A 27192-nucleotide genomic window follows, 5' to 3' on the forward strand; every position below is an offset into this window, starting at 1 on the left:
CACCGTTATGTCATCTGCAAGGAATCTTTTCTACCAGGGGTGTATGTGTGTGTGTTTGAACGTGTTCTTGACTGATTCTATTTATAGCAACGATTTGTTTATATACAGCTAGTGTTGCACTGTGCTAGTTTCCGCTCCGCTAACCATCACTTCACTGGTGGGGGAGTTAAATTTGAACAGCACAGCCAGCGACGACAGGGCACCGTTGCCGCTCTCCTTCTCTAGCAACCGTATCCAGGACAGCAGCGAATCCTTTGTCGAGCTTCCCGTACAGCAGATGGCGTAGATGATGCCATCCTCCTGCTCGTGCACCGAACGCCGGCGAGTGCTAACGGCCGAACCGGACCCCGGTCGTTTGCGGAAGCGCAAATCCAAGCCAACGTACGGATTGTGAAGGTTACTGACGTCTGTAAAGGCAGAGTTAAGAGAGTAAGTAGGAGAAGTTTTCATGTCCACGAGTGCCTTACCGTCCGGATCATCCGTCTCCTCGATCGGTGGTAGCGGCTTCGGGGCGCTCTTTAGCACGTAATAGTTGATGGACCGATTCCGAAGCCATATCACAAACGGGCCCTCTATGTACACCGGTTCCTGCCTATCATGCGCCTCAAGCAATTCCGACTGCTCCCCGCTCTGCCCACTCACGACCCACGTGTGGTCAATCGCACTTTCCACCTCCTGCGTATCGAACACCTGAATCTTGCTGCGCGGATCGATCGAACACATGCGCTCCACGGCTAACCGGGCCAGCTCGAGCGCATCGTCCGGCACCGGGTTGGGCAGCAGCCACGGGGAGAGATTTTTAAATTTCGGCATCCAGTACATCATGCGCCAGTACTTGCGCACCGGGTGGCCCTTCTTGCCGAACACGTTCACCAGCATCGCCTCCATCTCGTAGTCCGGCATCACCCCGTTATCCTCCATCTGCTCGAGAAGATCGATGATGCACTGCTGCTGCCGCGGGTAGTGCATAAACTCGGCCTGAAAGATGTTGGTCGGTATGAACTTGCCCTTCGGCATCACGTCGATCAGCGCCTTGTACACGGCAATGTCCTTGTTCACGCCGAACTCCTCCATGTGGCGCAGGGCGGCGTAAATGAACTCCACGTGGTTGCGCCGATGCACGCTGCGCTTCTCGAATATCTTCACCATCTCGATGTACGTCTGCTTGTCCTTTTTGGCGGCCGACTCGAACAGATTGGTCCGCACGATCAGGCTGCCCTGCTTGCCACCATCGTCCTCCGGCTTGCCATCGGCCGTGTCCTCGTTCCGTTTGGTGGAACACTGTCGAAGCGTGATGCTGAATCTTGCCATCGGCAGCTGCAGAACACTCGCCGACCATCGTAGAGGTCGCGTTAACAGCATTGTGCAGCTTTTTCTAAACTTTACTGCACCCAACAGCGATACAAACTTTGCCGCAAAATCGTATTGCGTGAAGTTGGCATAACATTAACGCGCCTGTCACAACAAAGTCAAGGTAAATACAGTACGCAGTGCTGTGCTCGACCGATTGACAATCAGCTGCTCGCGTTCCTGTGCTGGTGTTGGTGTTTGCAGACGGCGGCAGGCTGTCTTGTTTACGTTTGTTTTTTGTTGTTGTTCAGGCCTCACTGAAGCGTCTTTCTCCTGCTGGATTGTTTCCGAAATACGCGATAATTATGCCGCCGATTGCGCTAAAGATTTTCAACTTCCCGCCAATATTCTCCAGTGTCGACGTACGCGAGTTTTTGCACCTGTTTGGGCTGGAAACGACACGATTAATCAAGAGAAGAAACACGGACGGTGCTATCGTGTGTGTGGACAACGAATCGGAGGCCCGGCTGGTGATTTCGCGCCTCCATCAGCTGCTCATCAAAACGCACCGGCTGAAGGTGGAATATACGAGCCAGGGCGAAGAGTCGTGTTCGGCTGAGCTGCAATCGTCACTACCAGCGGACAAGGTGACCAGGAGCAAATCTCTCGTCACCGTGGCGGAGAAATGCTTTGCACTGGGGTATGAGGGCTTTCCACCGCCACATCTTGCCTACCGATATCCCAAATGTTCACCCGAAGTACTGCAAAACATCGCACGAGAGCTGGCAGGCAATACGGCATTCTACTACCAGACGCTGCATTTGATGAACAAAATGAATCTGCAACCTCCGTTCGAAAGCCGACAGGACACGATTGCCGCTACACCCGCCGCAAAAGAACAACAATCGCAAGCAACTGTGTCGGACGAGGAATCGGAGCTGGAATCGGATCCAGAGATGCACGAGCCTGGCAAACCAAAGTCAGCTTACAGCCAAGCGATGCGTACAATGAAAGTGGTTAACTATGAAGCATCTTCTCGAGAGTCACAATCAGTCCAGCGACCTGCCTTGAAAAAGACAAAGCTGGAAATACACATTTCTGGATCTTCGCTAGCACCACCAGCGATTGGGATTGTGAGCGACAATATGCCTCCAGAGCAACACCCCAAGGAAATAGATCCTCAATCAGAAGAAGCATCCCCTCTTCCTTCTATGGACGATATTTTACGCAATCGAATACCGGAGGAACAGCGAAGCACGCTGAACGTGTTCCAAAACTACAGCCGAGGGGATCCAACCACCAAGCTGTACATAAAAAATCTCTCGAAACAGGTGACGGAGCAGGAGCTGGAAGAGTTGTTTGGCATATTTTTCAACGCGAACCTTCTCAAGGGCATGGAGATAAAGCTAATGAAGGCGGGGCGAATGAAGGGACAGGCGTTCGTTACCTTCGTTCCGGTGGAGGATGCGACCGAGGGTGAACCGTTAAATGAGAAGTTTAAAAACTGTATCGACCAAGCGTTGGCCACGGTAAATGGATACATACTGAAAGACAAACCAATGGTAGTTTCGTACGGGAAGAGCGTATGAGAGACATTTCGATATACAATCGTCGCCACAAACCAATCCTGTGATAGGAGCTGTTGACTATAAATTGTGGCGTTGAGATCCAAATCCTGCCAAAGTCTGCTGCAGAAAGTTTGTTCACTCAAATTGACTTGATTAGTATCGATTGTATGGAGAATATATTAGACTGGAGTTAGTGTAATCTGAGTTTAATTACGATTGAGAGTTGTGCCAAAGATGGAGCAGATTGTAGAGGTTGCCTATTTTTAAAATAAATCATTTTTCCTTAAATGAATAAAATCGCCAAAACTTTGTTTAATCTCAGATTCTAGAAAAAGGACGATGTACTGATTTTTTTGAAATTAATGAAAGCATTCAGCATCCCTTAATACATCTTCAAATTTATTTGGAAAATGCGATAATATCTCATCCTTCTCTCTTGTTGGCTTGCTCATGATAGAGCACGTCGTCCTGACATGGCCCGGTCAACAATCATTCTCCAGGATGCTTGGTCCCTGGCTGCATCCTCCCATCCATGTAGACACCCGATCTCTGACAGGTCTCGTTTAACCTGATCCAGCTATCGAGTTCGCTGTGCTCCCCTGCGCCTTACGCCGAACTGGGGATCGCTGTCGAACACCTTCTTGGTGGGGCATGAGTCCGGCATCCTCATGACATGCCGCAGCCATCGTAACTTCGCCACCGTCAGGATATTCGGTTCACCGTACAGCTCAGCATGCTCGTGGTTCATCCTTCTCCTCGACGCTCCATGCTCGAACACACCGCCAAAGATGGTCCGAAGGATGCGTTGCTCAAACACGCCCAGAACATTTGCATCTTTAACTTGGATGGTCCAAGACTCTTGTCCATAGAGGACCACCGGGCGAATCAATGTGGGACATATTTCACATTTCTCATCTTCTCGATCTCAGCAGTCAGTGAAGCCCTTAGTATGAACAATTTCCCTGGACGATGTGTCTCCGGATTTCGCTGCTGATGTCGTTGTCCGAAGTAGCGACCCGACCGTCCCTAGATAGCAGCACTCCTTTACTACCTCGAGATTTTTGCCATCACTGCTTCCCAGATGGCGAAAACATTAAATTGTAAACAATTAAAATGATAAAATAGCGAAAATACGAACAACAAACTCGGAATTCCGTTGAATTGTGTATAGACCGCGTGCATCGCTCGTTGCAATCCTCCCCCAAAAGCACACCTTGACTATAACATCCTTGTGGTTCGTCTGTTCTGCGAAACGTCACAAAGCGCGGCAGAATAGCATAAACAGAGCGCGATTTCCTTCGTACTTTTTTCTACCCCGAGTATGAACGTTTTGGGAAGAAGAACAATAAATTAAACCGTTTCAGCAGTTGTACATGGAGCAGTTCCGCCCGCGGTGCAGTGCGTTTGAACCATTTGTGTGTCGTGCTTTGGCTCGGATTGTACACAACCACACGGCTGTTGGGCCCTGGGCATCATGGATCCACCGTCGAACAAGGGCAGGCTGCCGTTAACTAACGTTTCCAACAATGTTAATCAGCGACAGTGTAAAAGCAACGTACCACCGGCGCACCACGATCCACTGTCGGAAGAGCAGCTCAAATACGCACCTCATGGCAGCGAGGAAGCATTCTTCATGTACCGGAAGAACCAGCGGAAGGCAACGTACGGTGAGGAAGGTACGTACCCGTCCGGAGCGTGTAGCGAAAGCCCCACTCACTCGACCTTCCATGCTTCTAGATCTTTTCAGCCTCCTCTCGGACGAGGTGCTGCTGCACATCCTGAAATGGCTGCCCAAAAAGACGCTCCTGAGCTGCGGCCAGGTGAACCGGCGCTTCAACCGGGTGTCTAAGGACGAAACGCTCTGGTACCGGTTGGATCTCAGCAATCGAACGCTCCAGTTCGACGGGCTGGTGGAAGTGCTGAGCCGCGGCGTCGTCGTGCTACGGCTGGCCCAAACATCCATCGTTAATCCCACGCCGGACTCGAACTATCTGGAGTTTCCGGCCTGCATTAAGGTACAGTATTTGGATCTCAGCATGTGCACCGTCAGCGTGGCCGTGCTGGGCGCTCTGCTGGCGAACTGCCGGGCGCTGGTCAAGCTGAGCCTCGAGAACGTGCCGCTGGATGGGCGCATCTGTGCGGAAATAGCCGAAAACCGAAAGCTAGAGGCACTGAATCTCACCATGTGCTCGGGCATCGATGCGACGGGGATGCGACTGATGGCGAAAGCCTTGACGAGACTGCACAGCTTGAACGTGAGCTGGACTAGCCTAAGTGCCGAAGCCGTCCAGGAGTTGGTGCGGAACCTAACGCCGCAAATAGTGCACCTGAACTTGTCGGGCTGCCGGTCCACCCTCACCGATGAGAGTAAGTAGGCTAGAAAAGGGAACGGAATCGGCAATCGGATTCTAAATGTGTGTGTGTGTGTGTGTGTCTGCTGCGTCTTTCAGAAGTGGCTGTACTGATCAAACGCTGTACAAAGCTGGTCGCGCTCGATCTGTCGGACTGTACGCCCTTGACGGAGGCTGTCATAAAGACACTTTGCAAGGCTCGAAAGATAGAATACTTGTCGTTGTCGCGGTGCTACAACATTCCCGTCACCGCATACTTGTGAGTAAGGCTACCATTTTACCTTTCTGCTCGTTTCAACTGAATTTTGTATCGTTTTTGTTTGCAGGAACTTGACCGAACTAAAAACGCTCCGATTTTTAGACCTGTTTGGGCTCGTATCCGACCAAGCGATTGCTACACTGAAGAACTCGCTGGTCGACATTGGCATTAACAAGTACTATCACAGCTCCGTTGCGCGGCCCACGGTCGGTACGAAACGAACCTCGATCTGGGGTCTACGAACGCGTGATTGAGCCCTTGGTTAAGGAAGTGTAGTGTGACAAATAAAAGCTTGCGCCATGTGTTGATTAAATCTACGGAATCTTCGCCTGTGAAATGCGTACAACAGACTAATTTGTTTCATCGGAATATTCACGGACTGTTGGCGCACTGTTTTTTTAGGTCAAGATACATACGTACGGTTTATTCTGTCACAAAATTCCTATCTGTTTTCATGGGCAAAAGTATTCTGCTTCGCTTAGTTCTACCACTCTACCCGATCGGCGTTTCGCGTAACCTAATTAGTGGCCGGGGGTTACCAAAAAAAGTCCTTGCAAGGTTCTCCTATCTATCTTCACAATGATAAAAAAAACGATTGCTCACATTTCAGTAAAAGACGTTTACTACCACCCAGAAGAATAGTTGAGGGAATCGTGATCAAAAGCTCAGCCACAGAGCGGTGGCCCACACGCGCCATGCAACAGTGAAGGTGTGGCAGAGCGGGAGGGGGGATGATCCGGTGAGGAAGGCAGTATTAAAACTAAATTCCACGACATTCTACTTCAGCAGCTGGAACGGATCGGAACACGGCGGTGGCGGCCTCTATCGCGTCTCGGGCTTAATTTTCGGCGGGTTAAACGAGGTGTACTTGGCTTTTTTCGATTTTTTGCTCTTCACGGTCGTTGTCGCGGAGGAGGAGGAGGCGGCGGCGGCCGCGGCAGCTGCAGACGACGACGACGACGAGGACGCTGAGGACGAGCCGGCCTGGAACGTGTGCCAGCTGTTGACCCGGTTCTGGCGCGACTCCTCAAAGTTCTTCTGCCACTCCTTCTGCAGGTCGCGCTGCTCCTCCTCCTCAATTTCGGCCTCCCGTTTGCGCTTACGCTCCTCCATATCGCGCACCTCCAGCTGCTGCCGGCGCCGCTCAATGTCCGCGAACAGCTTCATCACCATCACGTAGATGGCGTGTTTGTATTTTGCCGGTTCGTCCTCCGGCACGCCGTCGTACTTGCCCTCCTTCTTCAGCTTTTTCTTCTTTTCGGCAATCTGGAAGCAACGAATGGGAGCATTATTGGGAGGCCTGTCTTGCCCTTTCCCCTCCGCCTTACCATCATGTCCGTGCGGTCCTTTGCCTCCTCGTACACCTCGAGACACTTTTTGCGGGTCGCCTCGTTCTCGAGCGTTTTGTACGCTTTGCTGATGATTTCGAACGCCTGCTGGGCGCGGTCCAGATTGTCCGGGTTCTTGTCCGGATGCACCAGTATCGACAGGCTGCGGTACTTTTTCTTGATCTGCTCCAGCGGTGTGTCGCAGTCGAGCTGTAGCACCTCGAACGGGTTCAGGTTGAAGTAGGTCGCACCCGGGCGCAGCAACCGGTCGATCTGCTGTTTGGACGTGAGCACCGAGTCGCGCTTCTCGATCTCCTTCACCTGTCGGGTTGGAAAAAGCACGGGCACGGCGCCTTAGTAGCGGCACTTGGGAGTACAACCAACACACAAACACGGGTCGGCGTCAGGACTTACCTCGGTATAAAATTCGTTAAACGTTTGCTCCTCATGTCCGCCTCCCTGTGCCATCTTTCCGACGGATGCAGCTGCGATCGACACACAAGACGCCGGATTCGTTCCCTTTTCTTCCGATTAAAAGAAGGACTTTTTGTTTATTTCGCGTTCGGTGTGTTTTGACTAGCCGCAGCTTGGTGTTGATTTTTTCTGCTCTGTTTTGCTTAGGCCGCGCTCTGACAAACACCACTTGACACATGGACCATGTGTCAAACTCGCCCATCGCCTGACAGTGTTATGCGACAAGTGTTTTATTGCAAAAATCGTGTTTATGACTTTTTTTAAGGAAGTTAAAATGTACATTAAAAAAAATTAACATTTTATAGTAATTTAAAAATCATAAAATTTGAGGTTTTTCAAAAATTACCATTTTGTTTTCAAATAATGTGCTTTTGCTTTAACTGTCGCTTGTGATGGCCGACGGAGAGCGTGTGGTCCGCTGTCAGCTCGATTGCCTGTGTGTTGGTGTATTGTGTATTTTTTTATTAGTGCAACAGCGCAAACATTGGCCATCGTCAGAAAAGAAGTGTTCGACACGGAAGAAAAAAAGTGCATCACCATAACACCAGCTTGGAAGGGGGACAAGATTCCTTCTTTTATTCTCTCACGCCCCCTGTGTTGTTTTGGTGTTTCCCCGTCACAAACCTAAGGCACTGCGATAGTGTTCCCTACCAACAGAGAACAGTGTCTTCATATCCCTTTTTTTGGGGTGGCCCCGGATGCAACAGGAATGGAGAGCGATTCGCCCAATCCGCAGCAGAGTGGTGACAGTGCTCCGATCCCCAGTGGCAGCAATGAACGGGACATAGCCAGCCGAAGAAATCGTCTAATGCGCATCACGCAGCGAACGATTGATACGGACGAAAGTGGTCGCAGCAGCAGTAGCAGCAGCAACAGCAACTTCGACGCGATGGAGGACAACAACAATGAGGTGGACGACAGGGTCGATCGGGATGATTTTTCCGCCCATCACTCACCCTCCCAGCAGCAGCAGCACGGGCTCAATGCCGAGGAGCTGCCAGAGGATGAGGCGGCACGACTTTTCGAAGACTACATCCGGGAGCGCGAATCGGCAGCGACCGAAATCTACAACACAGAACTTCCTACCGAGCATGCGGTAAGAGAGCAGAAAAATGCGGAGAGTGTGTCCATATACTGTATAATTTCACGATTTTCTTTCCTTCTTTTGTGGTAATAGTACCTTGGCAAGATGGAGCGAGTCGAGGGGGTGGATTATCTGGAACCGGGCAAAACCTACCGTCTCCCCATCTACAGCCATCATTCGATCGTGTATCCGGGCGAGATTGTGCCGCTCATGCTGAACGACTCCACGCTCTACAGTGGCCGCTCGAACGACTCCTCCGATGGGCTGAAGTTTGGGCTGGTCTTTCAAAACCAGTACCGCGACGGTGGACGTGTGTACGGCGTAACCTGTCAGGTGTACGAGCGTGGCGCGGAAGGGCTGTCGGCGCTCATGAAAACGGTTGCCCAGCAACGGTTCTACATCGTTCGCCAGTCCCAGGAGAGACGGTACGTGTGTGTGACGGGTTGATATGCGATCGTTAGTAGTGTACATTGGCTGACAGAGGGGTTTTCTTTCTTCTTTTCCCTTTGTAGGGCGGACGTGAAAATACTTCCCGAAATTGTGCTTCCCGATCCGTTGATAAGCACCTGCTCGAATGCCATGGTCCGGTACGCGCACAGCAGTCGAAAGGATCGATTGTCGACCTTTAAGCGGCTGCTAACACAGACGACGGTGTGGCCGCAGTTCGTGTACGACCAGTACGACACCAAGGAGGTGATGGCGAAGGTGGAGCGGTTCCTGTCCTCGCTCAACATTACCAGCGTGCAGACGGACAAGGTCAAGCTGTCGTTCTGGCTCGCCCGAAATATTCCCCTGACGGAGGAGTACCGGAAGATGATATTTTGCACCGATTCCGTGCTGCGTCGAATGTTGATCATCAACAAGGCGCTCGATCATGTAAGTGTTGGGCGGATAATAACGCCACGCAAAAACTGCGCAACGATGATTATTCTTTCCCTTCGTTTTGCTACACAGATGTGGTATTTCATCTGCAAGCGATGCGAAAGTGAAATCGCCAACTATGATGATATGTTCGCCATGTCGAAGCAGGGCGTCCAGACGAGCTACTGCAATCCGGCCGGCTACGTACACGACACGCTCACCGTGCACAAGACGAAGGAAAACTCCACCCTGCCCGTCGAACGGCCGTCCACGAACTTTAGCTGGTTTCCGGGCTACTCGTGGCAAATTATTGTAAGTGCATTACAGGTGGACATGCGGCACAAAAGCTGGCATAACATAACATTACTCCATTCTGTTTGTTTCCCATAAGGTCTGTGCTAACTGTCGACAGCATCTGGGCTGGAAGTTTGTTGCGGAGAAGAAAAACGTCCTACCCAAAAGTTTCTACGGTCTGTCCGGGACGAACATTACGGTAAAGTCGCACGGTGATCTGAAGAAGACTGAGGGTGAGTTTGATCTCACCGCTAGGACAGCGTCGAACGAGGAGCAACTCGACTACGAGGAGCTGTCCGAGTTTGACTCCAGCACGGACGAGGAGATGTACTGACTCTCTGGGTCGCTCTAAGCTTGTGTGTACCCTTTTAGCGAAGTAGGAGACCGTGAATGAGCATGAGTGAGTGGGATTTTTGTCGAGCTAGCTATATTTTTACATGTAAATTGTTTATATATTTTGCTACTAAACATCGCGCGACTGGCAATCCCAAGCATGCCGGTTGGTTGGTTGGTGCCCTTCTTTGCTGTCCAATGATCCTGAAGGTTTTTGTTTTCTTCTATGGTGGATTTGTTGTCGATTCAGTAAGAGGGGTGCGTGGAGGAGAGGAATGGTAATTTTGTAATCAAATCATTTACCGTGTTCAATTAGTTCGTAAGGACTAAATTGACGAGCATGTTCTTTCTTGTTCCCTCAACTATCGATTTTGAGAGCGAAAACTAACACAGACCCTTAGCACCAGGCCTAACAAAGTCCAAGTCCGTAGTGTTGGCAGTAAATCAAAAGAGTTTTGAGATGACTAGAATACATCCCCAAACATCCCCATTTTGGTAGAGTCTGTGTATATCGATCTGTTCAAACAAAGCTCTATCCTCACCTACCGAGAAGTAAATGGAAATCTACATGTTAAGCTGGCCTGGACATCAAAGATGAGATTTATGTTTCCATATCTATCCACATAAAATGTTATACAACTTTAACGCGCAATTTTCACTGTTTTGTTTGCAAGTATGTATTGAGAAATGTGTGTCCGTATTGCATTAAGTTCTAGTTAAAATGTTTTGTTTCATTACATTGGACGCAAAGTTGTGAATAAACGCTATTAAATCAAATTAAATTTACATATATTTTATTATTTTTTAAGTTTGGGTAGCTTGTATATTTTCACCCGAGGACATTAGCCCACTCCCTGCTCGCAAGTTGCAGATCCAGCCTGAATTCTCAAGTTATCGACCACAGATCGATGCGGCACCTTTATCCAGCGACTGCATAGGGCTTCAGTTCGCATCATTCCGCCACTGGATAGGAACATGAACAGCTGGCATGTGTTGGATCCTCGATAAAACGTGACACTTTTTGGGAGTCCTTTAGTATCATTGCAAATTTAAAAAAACATACTTCCCCTTTTAATTGGATACTGCAAAGATTGGAGTGAAATAAATTCCATAAGAAGTTGGCGACATATTAAAGTTAGCGCGAATAGCGATAGCATGAACCACGAGTACGTCGATCAATTCGAATGAGTATGAATTGCAAGTTCGCACCATTCGAATAATGATTATAACCATGCGCTATCACTAGATAAGGGCTATACGTGACTCCGAGGAGTAAATCTCAGAAACCTCCCACTGTTAGTCAATCCAGATTTACTAGCTATTTCATGCAGAATTTTACTTACTTACTTTTCCGGCGCTACAACCGTTTGCGGTCTTGTCCTACCTCAGGAGTGTTTGAAAACACTCACGATCGCACGCCTTCGTCTGCCAGTCCGTTATCCCAGCCTTAATGGCAGACTCCTCCACGCCATCTTGCCACCTAAATTAGGGCCTAACACGCCTCCTCTGTCCTCGTGGATGGCCTAAAAAGACTTTACGGGCTGGCTCGACCCTCTCCATGCGTACGACATGGCCAGCCCATCGGAGCCTGACGAGCTTGATACGCTGTACGACAGTGAGGTCGCCGTACATCTCGTATAGCTCGTCATTATAGCGGCTCCTCCATTGTCCTTCCACACCTACGGGGCCAAGTATCCTTCTAAGCATCTTCCTCTCGAACGCGGGTAAGAGGCTTTCGTCAGATTTGGACAGTGTCCATGCCTCAGAGGCGTATGTGAGTACTGGTACTATATAGGTACTATATAGTCCCAGCTTCGTCCGTCGCGACAGGTTCTTTGAGGTGAACTGACTTTTCAGGCTGTAGAATGATCGGTTGGCAGCCAGCATTTTCGCGCGCAACTCAGCTTCCATGCTATTGTCGTTGTTGACCTTTGGCCCAAGATAGGTGAATTCTGGGACGACTTCAAAAGTGCGTTCACCTATCTGCACGTCACGCCTACGTAGATTCTGATTATTTATTGGTAGGCCCGCTGATGTTGCCACCATCAGTTTGGTCTTTGCCTCGTTTATCTGCAATCCGAGGCTCTCTGCCGCCTGCTCGATCCCTTGGTAGGCTTCTGCTACATAGTAGAGCCGCAGACCAATGATGTCTATATCATCAGCGTATGCCAGGATCTGGGTTTACTTATAGAAGATGGTTCCCGTAGTCTCCACCCTCGAGTCACGGATGGCTCTCTCTAGCGCCAGGTTGAATAAGAGACAAGCAAGCCCGTCCCCCTGGCGCAGACCTTTGGTGGTAGCAAAAGGTCCTGAGAGTTTTCCATTCACCTTCACCTGGTAAGTGACGTTGGTTATAGTCATTCTAACTAGCCTTATCAGTTTGGCCGGGATACCAAAAGAGCTCATAGCGTTATACAGTTTTACCCTGGCTATGCTATCATATGCGGCTTTGAAGTCAATGAAGAGATGGTATGTGTTGTGTCTGTATTCAGCCATCTTCTCCAAGATCTGCCGCATGGTGAAGATCTGATCAGTGGTAGATTTTCCGTTTCGAAATCCTCTTTGATAGTTTCAGACTATCTCTGACGTGAGGGACAAAGCGATCCTGCAGAATCAAAGAGAATATTTTATAGGCGGTATTTAACACCGTAATATCCCTGTAGTTGTTGCAGTCCAGCCTGTCTCTCTTCTTGTACATGGGGTAGATGATGCGGAGATTCCAATGACAAGGTATCGATTCGCTATCCCACACCTCAGTAACAATTTGATGAATTTCGTTTTCTAGTGTTTTTAGAAAGAAGTGAAAAAAAACATCGTACTTTTATTTGAGTTTTATATTCCTTTTATTTTTCACTTTACTTATGTACACAACAAAGTCAGATATTGTAGTTAGATTCCTCCATTCTTACTCTTAGATAGATTTCGTGTTTGCACCACAATCCAAAGCTTACACAAGAACAACCAAAGCCTAAAGGTGAAACGTAATTAAGGAAAGCAGAAACAAAGCTACTGCAGCTGTTGCCGCAATTGTTACAGGCGGCCGCGAGCAGCAAGTGCGCAAATATGCCCGCAACATTGCTCCAGCATTGACATATTTGGTACATTCTACACCAATTACGTTTAACATCCACCAACTGCGCGATGATTCCAACCTCAGCCAGCATCGCAGCAAATGAGCTAACGCGTCCAGCTAGCATCCTTCGATGTGTGAGTTTGGCGCATATTGCGCCATGCGTATTACGCCGTAGTGGCCGTATCAACCACACGATCAAGCGCATGCGTGTGTGCATATCAATAGAGATGCAGAAATACAACAAAAGAAACAGTTCATTAGCGAGTTATCATTCCATTTCCCCTTAGTGAAACCACAGAACCATCTTGTTTTTTTTACATTTTCCTCTCTCTTTTCTTTTTGTTTGTTTTTTTTTTGCTTTCTGTTTGATTGGTTTTTACTTTCTGATGCACTATATATTGCCCATTGTCCAACGTATAACCGCTCACTTAATTATTAAAGCTTCACTAAAGTAAAAACCCCACCGCTAAGTAAATTAGCAACCACACACCACTTGCATCATTACTCAGTGCATCTCTGCCTTTCATGTGTTTTGTTTTTTATTATTATTATTATTTTACAACTTTTCCCAATATATAATATTTTCCCTAGCTCTCGAACTCGTTTTCTTTTACGCGCTCCCCCCTACATCCCTTTGCTCTTAATATTTTACATACAATTTATCTTTTTTTTGCATTCCAATTGCACCCCTTCTCCTCCTTTCCGGCTGCCTAAATTATCATACTACAACATTGGAAAGCTACGGGTTTGTATTCACTTACTGCATTCTAATGTTAATGTATATATGTATATGTACAAAAGTGTATAAAACTAATAATATTATTAATGTATATAAAAAAAAAACAAAACTATCCATCACATCGGTGTCGGGTACGATTCAGCAGCACAGCATTTTGAGTAGTAGTAGTAGTAGTAGTAGTAGTAGTAGTAGTGGTTGTTGTGTAGTACAGTAGGATTAGCAGTAGCGTTTTAGCACTGTTCAGAGAGTAGCAGAACGGTTCAATAAGTGCACGAGCCCGCGCACACATTCACCCTCGTCTATCCTTTGATGATCCCTTTTACGGTTCTCGTACGGCCGTAGTACGCCATCATCACAAGCCACTTTTCACGATGCACTGCACAATTGTGTAGCGCATCCACTCAGTCCATCCATTACCCCCAATCATTTCTCGACTGGCGAAGCCAATCATTCCCTGTAACGCAAACCACCGTCTGCTAGCTTTATCTTTGCTGCGTTAATATTACCAAAAAAAAACTATGAACTGTTTTTTACTAAGCATACAACAGCCCGGATACCGCTTTCTAGCTTTATAAAACTTTGAGCTCAAAACTCAAAAACCGGCAAGTTGGGAGCAACAAAAAAGAAAACAAAAATATGAAAATAAAAAAAAACAATCCATGGAGTCATCCATGGTATAAGGGACCAGGGGGAAGGGCGGGGAATGTGTATGTACAAGTAGTTAAGCATAAATAGTTTGTTAATAACATTAATAACGGGGCGGGATTTTTTTACTTCATATAAATTAAAGATTTGCTGAGAATCTTGCTTAACAGCAGTTGGGGATGATACCAATGGCAAGAGGGAGGGGGGAACACCCACCCCACTGCCGATGTAAAAAGTGCGTACCCATCTCCCAGCCAAGGGGGGAAATGAGACCACCGAGCTATTTTCAGCACACAAGTAACTGTTAGCACCGCTTGTAACTATAGAACTATTTACACCGATACCAGCTGTGTTTGTGGGGCCGTGTGTGTGTGAGGTGGTAAAAAGGGTAAGGACCCTTGTTCGATCCTCTACCCGTTAAAGAGGGATAAGTTCCATCCACTACCACCAGGTGTCGCTTTGCTCGTTGGCTTTGTGTATTCCTGCGTAAAGCACACACACTAATAGCACGTGGTTACGTTGAAAATGTGTGAAAAGTTTGAAAATTTCGTCGGCCCTGCTTGCCACCAACGCTCTTCGGCTAAATGCCACGTGTATGTTTTCCTTAAAACAGAAACAATTACCTATCTCTCATGCACAGCACATACGGATATTAAACCTTCAATCAGGGTGTGTGATCGTTGTGTGAAAAGCGTCAAAAATCCTCCCACCGCTCGCGTGTACACATACAGAGCTTGTACGTGTTGGCGCGGGCAGGATGCGGATGCGCTAGCGACCCAAACAAAAAAGGCTCCAATCACGGCCACCAGAGGGAGCCACTGTTTTCCAGCGCACACAAAAAAACGCAATGCCGCGTTGCACGCAGAACTGTTTTCTTCTCTGTGTTTTGATGGGGCCATGGTGGCTGCGGATGGGTCACCAATACTCTCTTCCGCTTGAATTACACCTCCACTTTCCTCTTCCTTCTCCTCCACATCCCTCCCCCGTTACGGCGGCAGAATGGAGCAATCAAACCAGTCGAAGTAGTGCCACCGATACCGGAAACACTACTCCTTGGTGCGCTGGTGCACGATGGCCGCCGTTGCCGAAGCCGTACCGTTCATGCCGCTGCCCTGCACGCTGCCACCACTACCTCCTACTACCCCACTACTACTGCTGCTGGTGCTGCTGCTGCTGCTGCTGTGGTTACTGCCCGTTACGCTTGCACCGTTGCTGCTGGCTCCGCCCATCGCCAGTGATCCGTTCATGGATCCGTTCATTGCGGCCGATCCACCGCCGATAAGCCCGTGGTGGTGTTGCAGATGATGATGCGAATGCAGCTGATGATGACCGTGCTGATGATGATGGCCGGCGTGGTGTGTGCCCGCCGCTCCCGAATGGTGCAGCGAGGGATGAACACCGTTGGCGGTGCCGTTGGAGGAGTTGCCGCCGAGATGGTTCGAACCGGCACCGTTCGGTCGTTCGGAGTTGCGCGGCACGAGCACGACCGCACCGTCCGCACTTTGCTGCAAGCTGTAATGCTCCTGCGAGTAAGGGTTTCCGTCGGCATCGCGGAGGTTCTGGAAATGGGGAGGAGGATTAGAAGCGAAAATAAAACATCAACCCATCAATACCGGAAAAAGGAAAGAAAAGGGCCGATCTCTACCTGGAACACGTGCCGATACAGCATGGAAAACTTGTCGCGTATCTTCTTGTGCTCGGACAGCACCATCTCGCGCTCGCGCATCAGCCGCTCCTTGCGCATCTTCATGTCCTTCACCTCGTCCGCGAGCGTCACGATCTGGTCGAGCTTGCGCTTGCGGCAGTTCTGGGCCGCCACCTTGTTCTTACCCCTCCTTCGGATGTCCCGGATGAGGGAAAGCTGCGTCTCGCTCAGATCGTACTTGGACAGCCGCTCGTTAAACTCGTCCATCGGCAGGTTGATGATGTCGTGCACCGGGATGGGGATCTGCAGCGCCCGCGCCCGCTTCTCGTCCCGCGTCAGGTGTTCCTCCTCCGCCTTGCGGCTGTGCAGCGACGAGGAGCGCGATTTGTCGCGCGTCTGTGGCTTCGGGCCCTGGTGCACGCCCACCGCTCCGCCGCCCCCGTTCGGCGTGACGAACGGCAGCGTGTACGTGTGGTTGTGGTGTATCATGTCCTGGGGCTGCAGCGGTCCCCGCCCACCCATCGCCGCCGAGTGGTGGCTGCGCGGAAAATCGATACCGTACGGGTACTTCATGTCGGTGAGCGCGGCCGCGGCAGCCGCCGCCGCCGCTGCCGACGACTCGTGCTGGTGATGCTGCAGGTGGTCCTCCTGCTTGGCGGCACCCTCCAGTGGCCCAATGTTCGGACCGGCGGCGGTTTGCGGACCGACCACGTTCATGTAATCGTACTCGTACTTGATGGCCGTCGGGAGTAGAACGCCCGCCGCCGTGGCACCAGCGCCACCGCCGGCCGCTCCACCGGCAGCACCGCCATCGAGCCCGGGGGGACCACCAGCCGTACCGGCGGTCCCGCCGTTCGGTGACGGATGAATCGACGGGACGGTCGACGTGTTTTGCTCCTGGAAGTAGCGCTTTGCGAACATGTGATGCTTCTTCTGGGCGACGGGCGGTCCCTGCCGGGGTCCGTGCTCGCCCATCCGGCTCGATGGGACACCACCGGCCCCGCCAGCTCCCCCACCGCCAGCGCCATTCGTTTGGTTGTAGCTGTAGTCGTACGGGCCGCCGTACTTGCCATTGTGGTACTCCTGCGCACTGTCGCTGCCCCCGTCGCCCCACTCACCGTCCGACAGCGAGGGGACGCGCTCGGAGCCCATCGAGCTGACGGCACTGTCGCTGGACGCGTCCAACCGATCGCCCGGCGTACCGGATGACGCCCCGCCGGCCCCACCGCCGGACGACGCTCCGGACGAGGCGGACGACGCGGACGACGATCCGTTGACTAGGGCGCTGACGTTCATGGCATTCTGCAGACCGCCACCGCTCGCCGACGACATCAGTGACAGATGGTGATGGTGGTGGGAGTGCGGATGGACACCGCCGTGGTTGACCAGGTTGGAGGCGGCGGACGCCGCCGTTGACACACCCAGCATACCTCCGCCCCCGGATGCGTTGTTTCCGCCGCTGCCGGTTGTGCCATTGTGCTCCAGCATGCGCATCGTGTACATGCCTTGTGGTAGAAGGAAATTGGGAGAGAGGGAGAGAAAAAAAAAACATAATTAGTTCGGTTCCAGCTGGGTGCTAGCTGCTCTGGAAAAGCAATTTGGGACCATGGGACAGTGAGTGATCGTGAGCGGGGACAAAGTCGAGCGTTTGTCGTGCTATTTACCAAGAAATGCATACGGTGACAGCATGGCTGTGTTGCGTGCGCGTGCTTGTGCCTATTCTGCCTCAAAACTTATGTCCGTACACTAGGGGTTTTGGAGTACACAGGGGAGCAAGGGGTGGTGGTGGTGTAAACAACAAACAAGAGCACCAAAGCACGTTTATTCACAGGCTTAGAGGAAAATTCGGAACCATCGGTCGTTGCGCGTCCGTTGCGCGTGCTATCGTGTCTATCGAGTGGTCTAATTTAACCAATCGAACTGTTCACACACAAACACACACACACACACATCAAGATACCATAGAGCAACCGTCACCGAGGTAAAGCGTCGCCGAGGTCAGCGAAATGCTTGCCGTCGCGCGGCTACTTGGATGCGCTCTTCCCCGGCGCTATGGCTAGCTTCTGCACACACACGCACATACACGCATAAACACAGTCACTAACACCAGGCACAGTGTTAATAATGCTGATGAGTAGTAAATAATAATGACTTGCAACACTGCGCTTTTTGGGGATCGGTTTCATCGGACCCCATCACCAATCTTACCCCACCAGCGTCCGGTGGGTGGTATTTTTAGCTAATGTTCCCTGCTTTTTCCTTCCTTTCTTCTTATGTTTCTCCTTCTTCTTTTTCTTCTTCTTTGGCTAGTGGTGGCGTTGTGATAAGAAGGCTTTTTTTATAAAGCGCGAGGGAAAACGATACAAAGGGGGTGTGTGTGTGTTGGGGCGGAGCCTATCCGCGATGGAAAAGATTATCTCGCACACTTTGGAAGGGGCTTCCAAAGGGACCGTCGTGGCGGTGGCTCGGGCCAATTCATATCTATCGTGTCGCGAACGTATCGCGATATCGCGCCATGCTCTAGCCGCGTATCAAACCCCGTTTCGTTTGTGTGTGAGTGGGGGGGGGGGGGTTGTGTGGTTAGGCGAGAAGTGAAACAAACCGGCAATCGTACACACACACACACACGGGCACCAGCAATCGCTGAGTCATTCGGTGATGCGTATAAACGAGTAGCCAGCGCTAGCTTTCGGACCTTTTTACTTGTTCGGTTTTAACGGTTTTACTTTGCTTTGGTGACACACACTGTCGGAATCGGAACATTATTTTGCAGTGAGTGTGCACACACAACAGATACACGCGAACACAAGGAGGGGCGATTTTTAAATGCACTAGGCCGCCACTTTTGCTTGTTGCAGTTCGAAAACAATCCAAACACGTGTGCGCAAAAGTGAACAGACGCGCGGCAAAGAGACAACCACGCCAACCGATAATTTAAATTTGTGTTCTTCTGTTTCCGCTTTTATCCGCGCACAAAGCTGCTTGTTTTTACACTGCGATTTATTCGGGCTGCACATGAATACATTTTTGATTCACAATCGCGCAAGCAACACGCGCCGAAAAGCGCAAGAGAACCGTCACTCGCGCGTAACTCTCACACATAGAGGGCGCAAGCAGTATTGGTGGTGCGCACAGGCGATTGCCAATGAAAGGGTGGTATGAACCGGAAAGGGTGCGGGCGCGGGCTAACGCACACACGTGCCCTTCACACACACACATAAACACACGCCGCTACAAACGCATACACACATTCGCGCTCAACGGACATTCGCGTACTGTTTTAGCCGTTTTCCTTTCATCGGCAATTTCTAGACGCGCGCATACATCGCCTAGGCTCCCCTTCGTGTCTACCCCCCTCCCCCTCCCCCCTCACTCAATCTTCTGTTCACATTCCCCCGATATCATCGTTGGGTGTTCCAGAAAACCGTAAAACAGGGTGCTGCTGCTGTCGCAACAACGCGCTTAGTGTGTGGAGAGTCTTATCATTATCTTATCTTTGGCAACACACACCACACCACCACCACCAACACACATTTGACAAACGGTCTTTCTCAGTGCGCGAGTGGGTGGGTAGTGGGTTAAGGTGGCGAATTATGTGTGTGTGTGGGTTATTTCTGTACCGTAAAACCAGCACCACCATCACCATCCCCCAAAAAATGCGAAGAACGACGATGGCAAAAAGGCGAAATGACGCGTTATGCTGTCGGTCAAAGTCAACGTGTGGCCACTTTGAAGAAAACTGAGATGCGCTTCAAAATAAGTTTTCATTTTTGCTTCCTTTTTTTAATCACGTGTCGCACAATGCCGTTTTATGGACGGAGGGGCGCAGCAAAAAGGACACGCACAAACACACACGCACAAAGGATAAAAATTAATGATCACACGTCAGCACCCGGATATTACTTAATCTTCTTTTTCCATCTTTGGGCGCCATGTTTGCAACAATTTTTATTCAAAAAAAAAAAAGAACAAGGAGAAGGAGCAAGAAACAGAGGGGGTGGTGCTGCGTTCAAAAGCTCAAACATAAGCCATGTGCGCGTGTGAGCGTGTTTCCCTTTTCTTAGCTGTAGATTACACTTCTTAAGCCTATTAAAATATTGTCTACCGCTTTTCATCGATACACTCACACACCCAACCCAACGCGGACTTTGCCGCGTATCCTGGGACCGAGCATGCCGGGGACCCGCTGGTTCTTTATTTCCAGCGCCCCGAAAACCCTGGGCCCTGGAGTGAGATGGCACTTTTCAAAGTCCTGTCGGCAAATGAAACAGGCGGCGGCGGGACGTGCGCAGCAACGCCGAAGCACGCGGCGGTGTGGGAATATATTGAAGCCCGATAGAGGAAAAATTAGTTCTCCAGCTTTCACCGCACCGTCCTCGATGGAGTAGTGCCCGGAGTGCCGAGGGGAAGAAGCATCCACGGAGCAACCCGAAGTGCCCGAAACATGACTTGGAACTTTCGGTTTGTGTTTCATTTTCAAACCCGCTAGAACCGAAATCCACCACCAGTTCCATCGTTCTATTGGGGTTCTCTCCTCTCCTTTCTCATGTCATGTTAGTATGTTTAATTATGCTGCGCGCAACATCTTGCGCTCGATTTGTTCTATTTTTCACTCTCATTGCTCCCGATTCTATTGGGTGCTCGAGTTTTTTGGCTTTGTTTTGTTTGGCGGCTATAAAGGCCTTCCACAGGCTTTGCTGCGAGGGGCTGTCATGAAGGGAGGGCGAATTGAGGATTGAATGCAGTTTGAGTTGTTGTAATTGGAGGGAAAAATAATTTGAATGTGACAAAAGCTATGCCTTTCCATTTTGTTTGTTTGTTTTATACGTCATATGGGAGTTTTTCGACCGTTGAGTAGATTCAACGGAGTTCAAATTATGCTCAAAAGTGTGTAGAGCGATAAATGAGAAATAGAAAATATTTTTCTAATTCATTTTGCAACGTTCAAATATGTAAAATATTCAATGAAATATTAAAACAAAAAGTCAATTGCACATTTTGTTGACTTAAGTCTCGATTTCGTTGCGAATCGGAACAATTTTCCAGTGGAAAATTGTGATAAAAATTTAATTCGTTTTCAGTTTTTAGTCGTTTGCTTTTCATTCCGGGGAAAAAATAAACAAATTTTTCTAAAACTTGATTGTTTCTACGAAAAATTAAAACAATAATGATGGTAGAAAGACAATTTGCGCAGAAAAAACTGCAATAATGTTTATGCCTGATTGTATTTTATACAACATTAAAGCATATTACAATAGAAAATAGTCAACAACTACTCAGGTAACCTACTGCAACCACCACAAGCAGAACAGCAACAAATCATAGCGCTAAATTGTAATGCATAAATCGGTGCGATGAAGTTGCACATTAAATCAATGATGTTAATATTTTTTCACAACCGTCATTATTTAGAGCACACACGCCGAACGCTTGTCAAAGTGGCAAGTAACGCTAATGCACGAAGGCGATAGAATGAGGTAATTCCACTTTTTAGCCCACTTTTTGCAACGTAATGGGTGGTAGCGGATAAGATAAGACCCATTTTCATTGACCACAACACCACAGCCACGCGGGAGAGTTGTTAGCCGGCACGGACACATTCGTATCGGGAAGGTAATGTATTGATCGTTCTGGTCAGCGGTACTATCCACGATAAGCATTTTCTATCACTATTCTCGATTAGTTCCTTCGACGAGAACTCATTTCCGATCGATCACACGGGCGGGATTCTCACACGCGGTGGCCTTCATTATGCGAGCATGTGCGGTGCATGTGTTTATGCCTTACAGCCCCACAACAGGATGGCATATAATAATCATTCACTCAATCAACCCATCACATCACCCACCGCGGCGGATCCCAACACTACTTACCTTCGTTGACGGCGATATCCATCAGCTGCAAATCTTCGTCGTTCAGAATGGAATTCAAAAAGCCATCGGTGTGGTTCATTTCCGACGATGTGTTCTGCGCGGGAGGGAACGAAGGAAAAAAGGACTTTAGATTACTTTATCGAAACCATGGGAGGAAGGGTATAGGCCAGAGCAAAAGGGAGGAGAGTGGTGCCAATCATGCCGCGGCAAACCGCGGCCACGCTAATAATGCTTGATTATTATTCACGATGACCGCACGGAGCACGAAGGTGTGACTAATGCTACAAAATGTGTCCATAAGTGAGCGCCTGGCCTTACCGAGTAGTACATCATCTCGGGATCCATTTTGTACCCGGACGTGCCAGCATCCGTCTCGGACGTGGAGTTGGTCAGATGCATGCTGGTGGCGACGGCCGAACCGAGGTTCGCCCCGTAGTGCGGCTGGGCCGGCGAAATGTCGGCCAGCGATGCATTCTGCAGTACGGCGGCATGCGGCGGATGATGGTACTGGCCGTGCTGCGGGCCGGCGATTCCTCCACTCGGCTAAACGGAAGAGAAGGAAGAGAAGTTGCATTAGAAGGGGAAAAAATGGGACACAAATGGATGCCCAACTGCGCCGGGAGGAGACCTTACCTGATACGAGGGATAGTGTGACGGGTAGTGCGCGTGGGACGGATGGGACGGTGGCATATCGGCGACACCCATGCCCACCCCCATGCCGGGTGGAAAGCTCAGCAAATTGGCCAGATCCTGCCAGCGTTGTTCCATCGAAACAGCTCGACTCAGAGGTACACGGGACTGCAATGGAGGAAGAGAGCATAAATCGAGGTTAGCAACGGGGGCGATACGAATCAAGGAGTCTGTTTTCGGAACAAACCAACAAAGGCAACACCAATCGTAGATCAATCTCATATTTGCGCACATTCGAACCTGTTGTACGGCTTTGACTGCTTCACGACCCGAAGGGCTTGATAACGGGAACCCACCACTTGCCCCCGAAAAGGGATGAGATGGTGGCTCCGTGCTCGATGTCGCGACACAAAGCAACGAACCCCTCCAACATCTGACCGACCCTGTTCGGCGGTGGGAGGCAAAACGCCCTAGAGCCCGCAACATGCTACACTCCAAACCATTCCGGCTGCCCGTCGCCGCCACCAATTGAATATCCGTCTTGCCCGTAACAGGGAGGATCGAATTTGATGTGACCCCGCCACCGGACCGGAATGCATCTTCCATCGCCGTGTGGTCACGTGCTCTGGCACATTAGAACACAATTAATTGTATATCATTTGCGCCCCTCTAATTTTACGCTACCACCAAGGTCACGTCACACATTTACAATGTCAAATGCGGCATACCGTGTGTAGCCCCCTCCGGTCCACCCCCAAAACGCAAGCCCTTGGCCGAACTTGCCCGTAACAGGGAGGATCGAATTTGATGTGACCCCGCCACCGGACCGGAATGCATCTTCCATCGCCGTGTGGTCACGTCGTGTGGCCCGCACAGGTATATTAGGCAAAGGGTGTAAGTGGGGGATGGTTTGGCATTATTATGGGTTACAGAGAAAGGGTCGAACGTTTGCCGGCAACAACTACTACTGTGTTGTACGCATGAATCGGAAGCGTTTAGAGCTCGGTGTGGTTGTCGTCCGCGAATGGAACTCACTGTTTATTATCCCCCCCCACCTGTTCGCTAGTTGTTATTATTGCGCCACACTGCAACGACGCACTGCTTTATAATTAGCCGCTCATTAGTGAGGAGGAGCAGAAAACAAAAACAAAAAATGCACACAACACAGGTGGGGAAACGTTTGATAGTGATGTTTGTTTTATAAGAGCTTGACGTATTTATCAATTTGTTCCCGCGGGGCAGTGATATTGCGTGGCATCGATCCAGTTCATTAGCTAAACACTGCGCTACTACACTGTGGTGTGCGACGATTAGGCAGAGGGAGAAGTGTTGGCGCTCATTTGTTCCCTGGAAGCTGATCGTTGTAATTATTTGCAACAGCAAAGTTGTTGATTTATCGGTTGTAAAAATGAGGCTTCAGGTACAACAGTTACCATAACTCTCATCTGACAACTTCACACGGAGAGACGTGTACGTCAAACGCATCTTACAGCACACTTCTGTCATGCGATGATTTCGAACTGGACGAGACAAAGATTGGGTTTTTTTGGGGGTGGCAAAAACAGAAACGTCTGGGGAAGTAATCTTCCATTATGAGGTGTATAATTTTTTGCTCGCTCCTATCGGCTCTGCGTTGACTTCGTACAAACACACATACTTACAAGAGAGCCGCGTCCGTGTAATGCGATGGACAGCGAAGGAAGTCTTCAGATGATGGGATATTGAAGCTAAAAACAGCTTCAGCAAAAAATCGACCACGAAATTGAAAGACAGGTCGCGTACGTACACAGCACAAGCCGGACATGACCGATGAAGGCGATCTTGCCCCTCTTGCTGGTGGTGAGTACAGAACTTTAAGGTAAGAATGAAGCAAAAAAAAAACATACGACAGACACAGACAAAATCCTCACACGACCGTAGAGGATGAGTAAAGGTCAAGACGGTTTTGGACGGAGCTGTTTGCTGGATCCAGAGCTGAATTTAGCACAACCACGGGAACAATAATGCGTAGTCGCGTTTTAATGTTTTCCCGCATCCTTATATGAGTTTGGATGGTACATAGTAGATGGTTTAAATAGAGGCAATTTTAATGATAGTGGCACGCGTTAGTTTTAGTGGATTTCTACACCACATCAGCTTTCTCAAGCACTGGCACCCAATCGTTCTACCGTTTACACTGTGTTGTACCTTCGTCCACGTGCTAAATCCATTAGCATGATCGCGCAGCAAGATGAAGAGCGGGGATCAACAACACTCCGAAAGCACTGAAAAACGAAAACAAATCTGGCTCAAACCTACACAACAACACACTGTGTTAACAGCGCACAAGACGAAAATCAACTAAAAGCCCTGCCAAACTCCCATCCCAAACAGCATCCAACACAACACACGGCATGGCGCAAGCTCGATTCGTTACCATGCCTACCCCTTCCGTTCTGTGCTGTTTCTCGCCCTCTCTTCCGCTCTCTTCGGTTGCCATTCTTTTGCTGCTTACACGCTTGCGTATGTGTATGTGTGTGGTTTGTCTTTTTTCTCTATCAAAAAAGCCACAAACGCTGCGATCAGATGCGCGATGGTGGTGGAAGCTACGAAGGTTCGTCGTGATGCCTGCTGCGCTGCTGCCGGCACTGTAGACGATAAGTCAAATAATCGAACGCGGAAGGTTTCGCTCCTCAAGCAATCTCGCGCGCTCCAAGCAGACGCTTTGCATATCGCGCAACGCGACGACGCTTGCAGCTGCCTTGTAGAGAGCCCATAGATATCGCTCCATCTCACTTCTTCCACATCCACATCCTTTGCTGTGCGCGTATCGGGTTCGCTCCGCTTTATTGGGTGTGCGTTCGCTGTCTACCGTTGCGCACAAGTCTTGCGTTTTGGTAAGCCATCGCATTCGAACACTTTGAACGGGGGTTTGAACGTCCCGCGGGCAATAGAAGCGCGCAACACACACGCAGTGATGCTGGTCCACTTGATCGTGAACTTGACGTGTCCGCGTGGTGTGGTTGTTTTTGCTTATTTGCGCTGATTTGTAAGTACGTTTCAATTTCTTTCCCTTTTTTTGTGCGTGTGTGTGTGTACGGTACCGTGTGTCTTGTTGTGGCCGATAGTTGTAAACGTTTGTAGCAAAGTTCGATTTGTTTTTTTTTTGTGTGTGTGCGTGTTTCTTCTTCAAACGAGACAAAATTACAAAAAAAAACCCAAAACACTCACGCAAACAGACACATACATCGCTACGCTTAAATATATTGGAAACGATTTGTTTTGTTTGCGTAATGGCTTGTTCTCGCCGGAATGCGTGTGTTTGGTACCGGAACGATTCAAAATTCAGTCGCACTCATGATGGTTGAACTTTGCTTAGCGCGGCGTTAAACGACGGCCGATCTTTCATCAATCCTTCAATCGCGATTGATGTTGTTGTGGGGGTCGTCAATAGGACACAGTGAGTGAGGTAAAAAGTAATCACCGGATAATTGCCTCATTCTATCTGTACGACTAGTGCAAAAACCGTCGAGCAGTAAAGTTGTAGGCGAAATGTTTTTGTTTTACAATCTGACCGGAGGTAATTCAATAAACAAAACTACTTTTTATCAGTTCAGAGATAGAGAATCAGAGTATAATTTTGTTTTTCTGTTCGATTGTAATGTACCATTGAAATAAAATGTTTTTGTATAGATTTGATCAAAACCTGTATTACTAATTATCAATTCGTACGGAAAATAATCGTATTTGAAATGCATGTTCTGTTAAATTCAGTATACAGGTGAACCCCAAGATACGAATGTTTTTGAGACCGAAAAAATGTCCCAAAGCAAGGCTTATGTCGAAAAAGTCGTATTTCAAATAAGTGTCAATATAAAGTTTATAACCGAACTTGAAGAGTCGAAATCTATGATAACGTGCAATATAAATACTGAACATAACGTTCAACGTTGTATTAATTTTACTCCAAAAGTCATTTACACGATATAAATTTTCAACATTTGGTAGTTTGGGAAATTTTGTAAATTACATACACATTTACAAAGTTTCCCGGACTACCAAATCTTGAAAAATTATATCGTGTAAATGACTTTTGGAGTAAAATTAATACAATATTGAACATTACAGGTTATCAGTAATAAATTTAAAAAATAATGCATCAATTTATTCAAATGACATTTTCTAATTGTCTAAATTAAAATCGTCTTATATGCGAATCTTCGTAACTCGAGGGGTCGAATCTTGAGCGTCGAATGAATTTTTTTTTTATCACATCAGAATGGCGCAACATTGTGAAATGCTCAGAAATTTTTTTTTGTGACTTCAACACAACTTGTGCGGAAGAAGTAATCGAATGGCAAAAACCAAGAAAAGAGCAATTACAAAAATTAGTACGAAAATAAATCCTCCAGACAATGTTTTTTTTTATTCAGAAGGAACGGTCCACGAAGAGCGTATTGCTTAACTCAAGACGACTTATTGATGAACAAATTGCTCAAAAAACATCATCACTCCCTTATACAGCAACTGCCACTTTGCCCGGCAAGAGAGCAAGTGGTGTGTCTCGCCGATGGGACGCAAAGGATAACCGGCTTAAGAGAAATAACACTTATCGGGACCCGATAACCCAAGCAGGAAAACATAAATAAATAACCAAATTCAAGTACTTTCGAAAACCTTGCCCATGTCCCGCACATAATTTCACTCCAAATTGTCCAAAGCCCAAGTTTGCAACGGATTGTGTGGAAGTGTGGAAAGAAGGTTTT

General features: G+C 48.8%; 6 protein-coding genes across 10 annotated transcripts in view; 3 read left to right on the top strand and 3 right to left on the bottom strand.

Annotated features, from left to right (window-relative positions):
• Positions 1-41: 41 nt before the first annotated feature.
• Positions 42-1465, bottom strand: LOC121591688 (evolutionarily conserved signaling intermediate in Toll pathway, mitochondrial). The gene is made up of 2 exons (XM_041912480.1): positions 468-1465; positions 42-407 (listed from the first exon to the last, which is right to left on the bottom strand). Exons 1-2 carry the CDS (start codon positions 1360-1362, stop codon positions 109-111), a joined length of 1194 nt encoding a protein of 397 aa, XP_041768414.1. The 5' UTR covers positions 1363-1465; the 3' UTR covers positions 42-108.
• Positions 1466-1547: 82 nt separating this feature from the next.
• On the top strand, positions 1548-3068 carry LOC121591687 (U11/U12 small nuclear ribonucleoprotein 65 kDa protein). The gene has a single exon (XM_041912479.1). The coding sequence runs from the start codon at positions 1656-1658 to the stop codon at positions 2877-2879; it is 1224 nt and encodes a 407-aa protein (XP_041768413.1). The 5' UTR covers positions 1548-1655; the 3' UTR covers positions 2880-3068.
• Positions 3069-3680: 612 nt separating this feature from the next.
• Positions 3681-5781, top strand: LOC121593629 (S-phase kinase-associated protein 2). The gene is made up of 4 exons (XM_041916184.1): positions 3681-4534; positions 4596-5225; positions 5309-5468; positions 5536-5781. Exons 1-4 carry the CDS (start codon positions 4333-4335, stop codon positions 5720-5722), a joined length of 1179 nt encoding a protein of 392 aa, XP_041772118.1. The 5' UTR covers positions 3681-4332; the 3' UTR covers positions 5723-5781.
• Positions 5782-5861: 80 nt separating this feature from the next.
• On the bottom strand, positions 5862-7423 carry LOC121593630 (dnaJ homolog subfamily C member 8). Its single transcript, XM_041916185.1, has 3 exons — positions 7211-7423; positions 6797-7117; positions 5862-6734 (listed from the first exon to the last, which is right to left on the bottom strand). Exons 1-3 carry the CDS (start codon positions 7262-7264, stop codon positions 6291-6293), a joined length of 819 nt encoding a protein of 272 aa, XP_041772119.1. The 5' UTR covers positions 7265-7423; the 3' UTR covers positions 5862-6290.
• A 287-nt stretch (positions 7424-7710) lies between these two features.
• Positions 7711-10494, top strand: LOC121593704 (protein cereblon). Its single transcript, XM_041916293.1, has 5 exons — positions 7711-8366; positions 8448-8779; positions 8867-9230; positions 9309-9527; positions 9607-10494. Exons 1-5 carry the CDS (start codon positions 7980-7982, stop codon positions 9841-9843), a joined length of 1539 nt encoding a protein of 512 aa, XP_041772227.1. The 5' UTR covers positions 7711-7979; the 3' UTR covers positions 9844-10494.
• A 2657-nt stretch (positions 10495-13151) lies between these two features.
• The window catches only part of LOC121594597 (segmentation protein cap'n'collar), a 45087-nt gene continuing 31046 nt past the window's right edge, over positions 13152-27192 (bottom strand). For all 5 annotated transcript variants that reach the window (XM_041918029.1, XM_041918031.1, XM_041918030.1 and 2 more), the window contains 5 exons: positions 22451-22615; positions 22136-22360; positions 21818-21911; positions 15945-17449; positions 13152-15858 (listed from right to left, as the gene is read on the bottom strand). In XM_041918029.1, coding sequence (XP_041773963.1) covers positions 15346-15858; positions 15945-17449; positions 21818-21911; positions 22136-22360; positions 22451-22615 — 2502 coding nt within the window. In that variant the 3' untranslated portion in view covers positions 13152-15345. The remainder of the gene's footprint in view (positions 15859-15944; positions 17450-21817; positions 21912-22135; positions 22361-22450; positions 22616-27192) is intronic.

Source organism: Anopheles merus, chromosome 2L (genome assembly GCF_017562075.2).
Source record: "Anopheles merus strain MAF chromosome 2L, AmerM5.1, whole genome shotgun sequence".
Taxonomy (NCBI): Eukaryota; Metazoa; Arthropoda; class Insecta; order Diptera; family Culicidae; genus Anopheles; species Anopheles merus.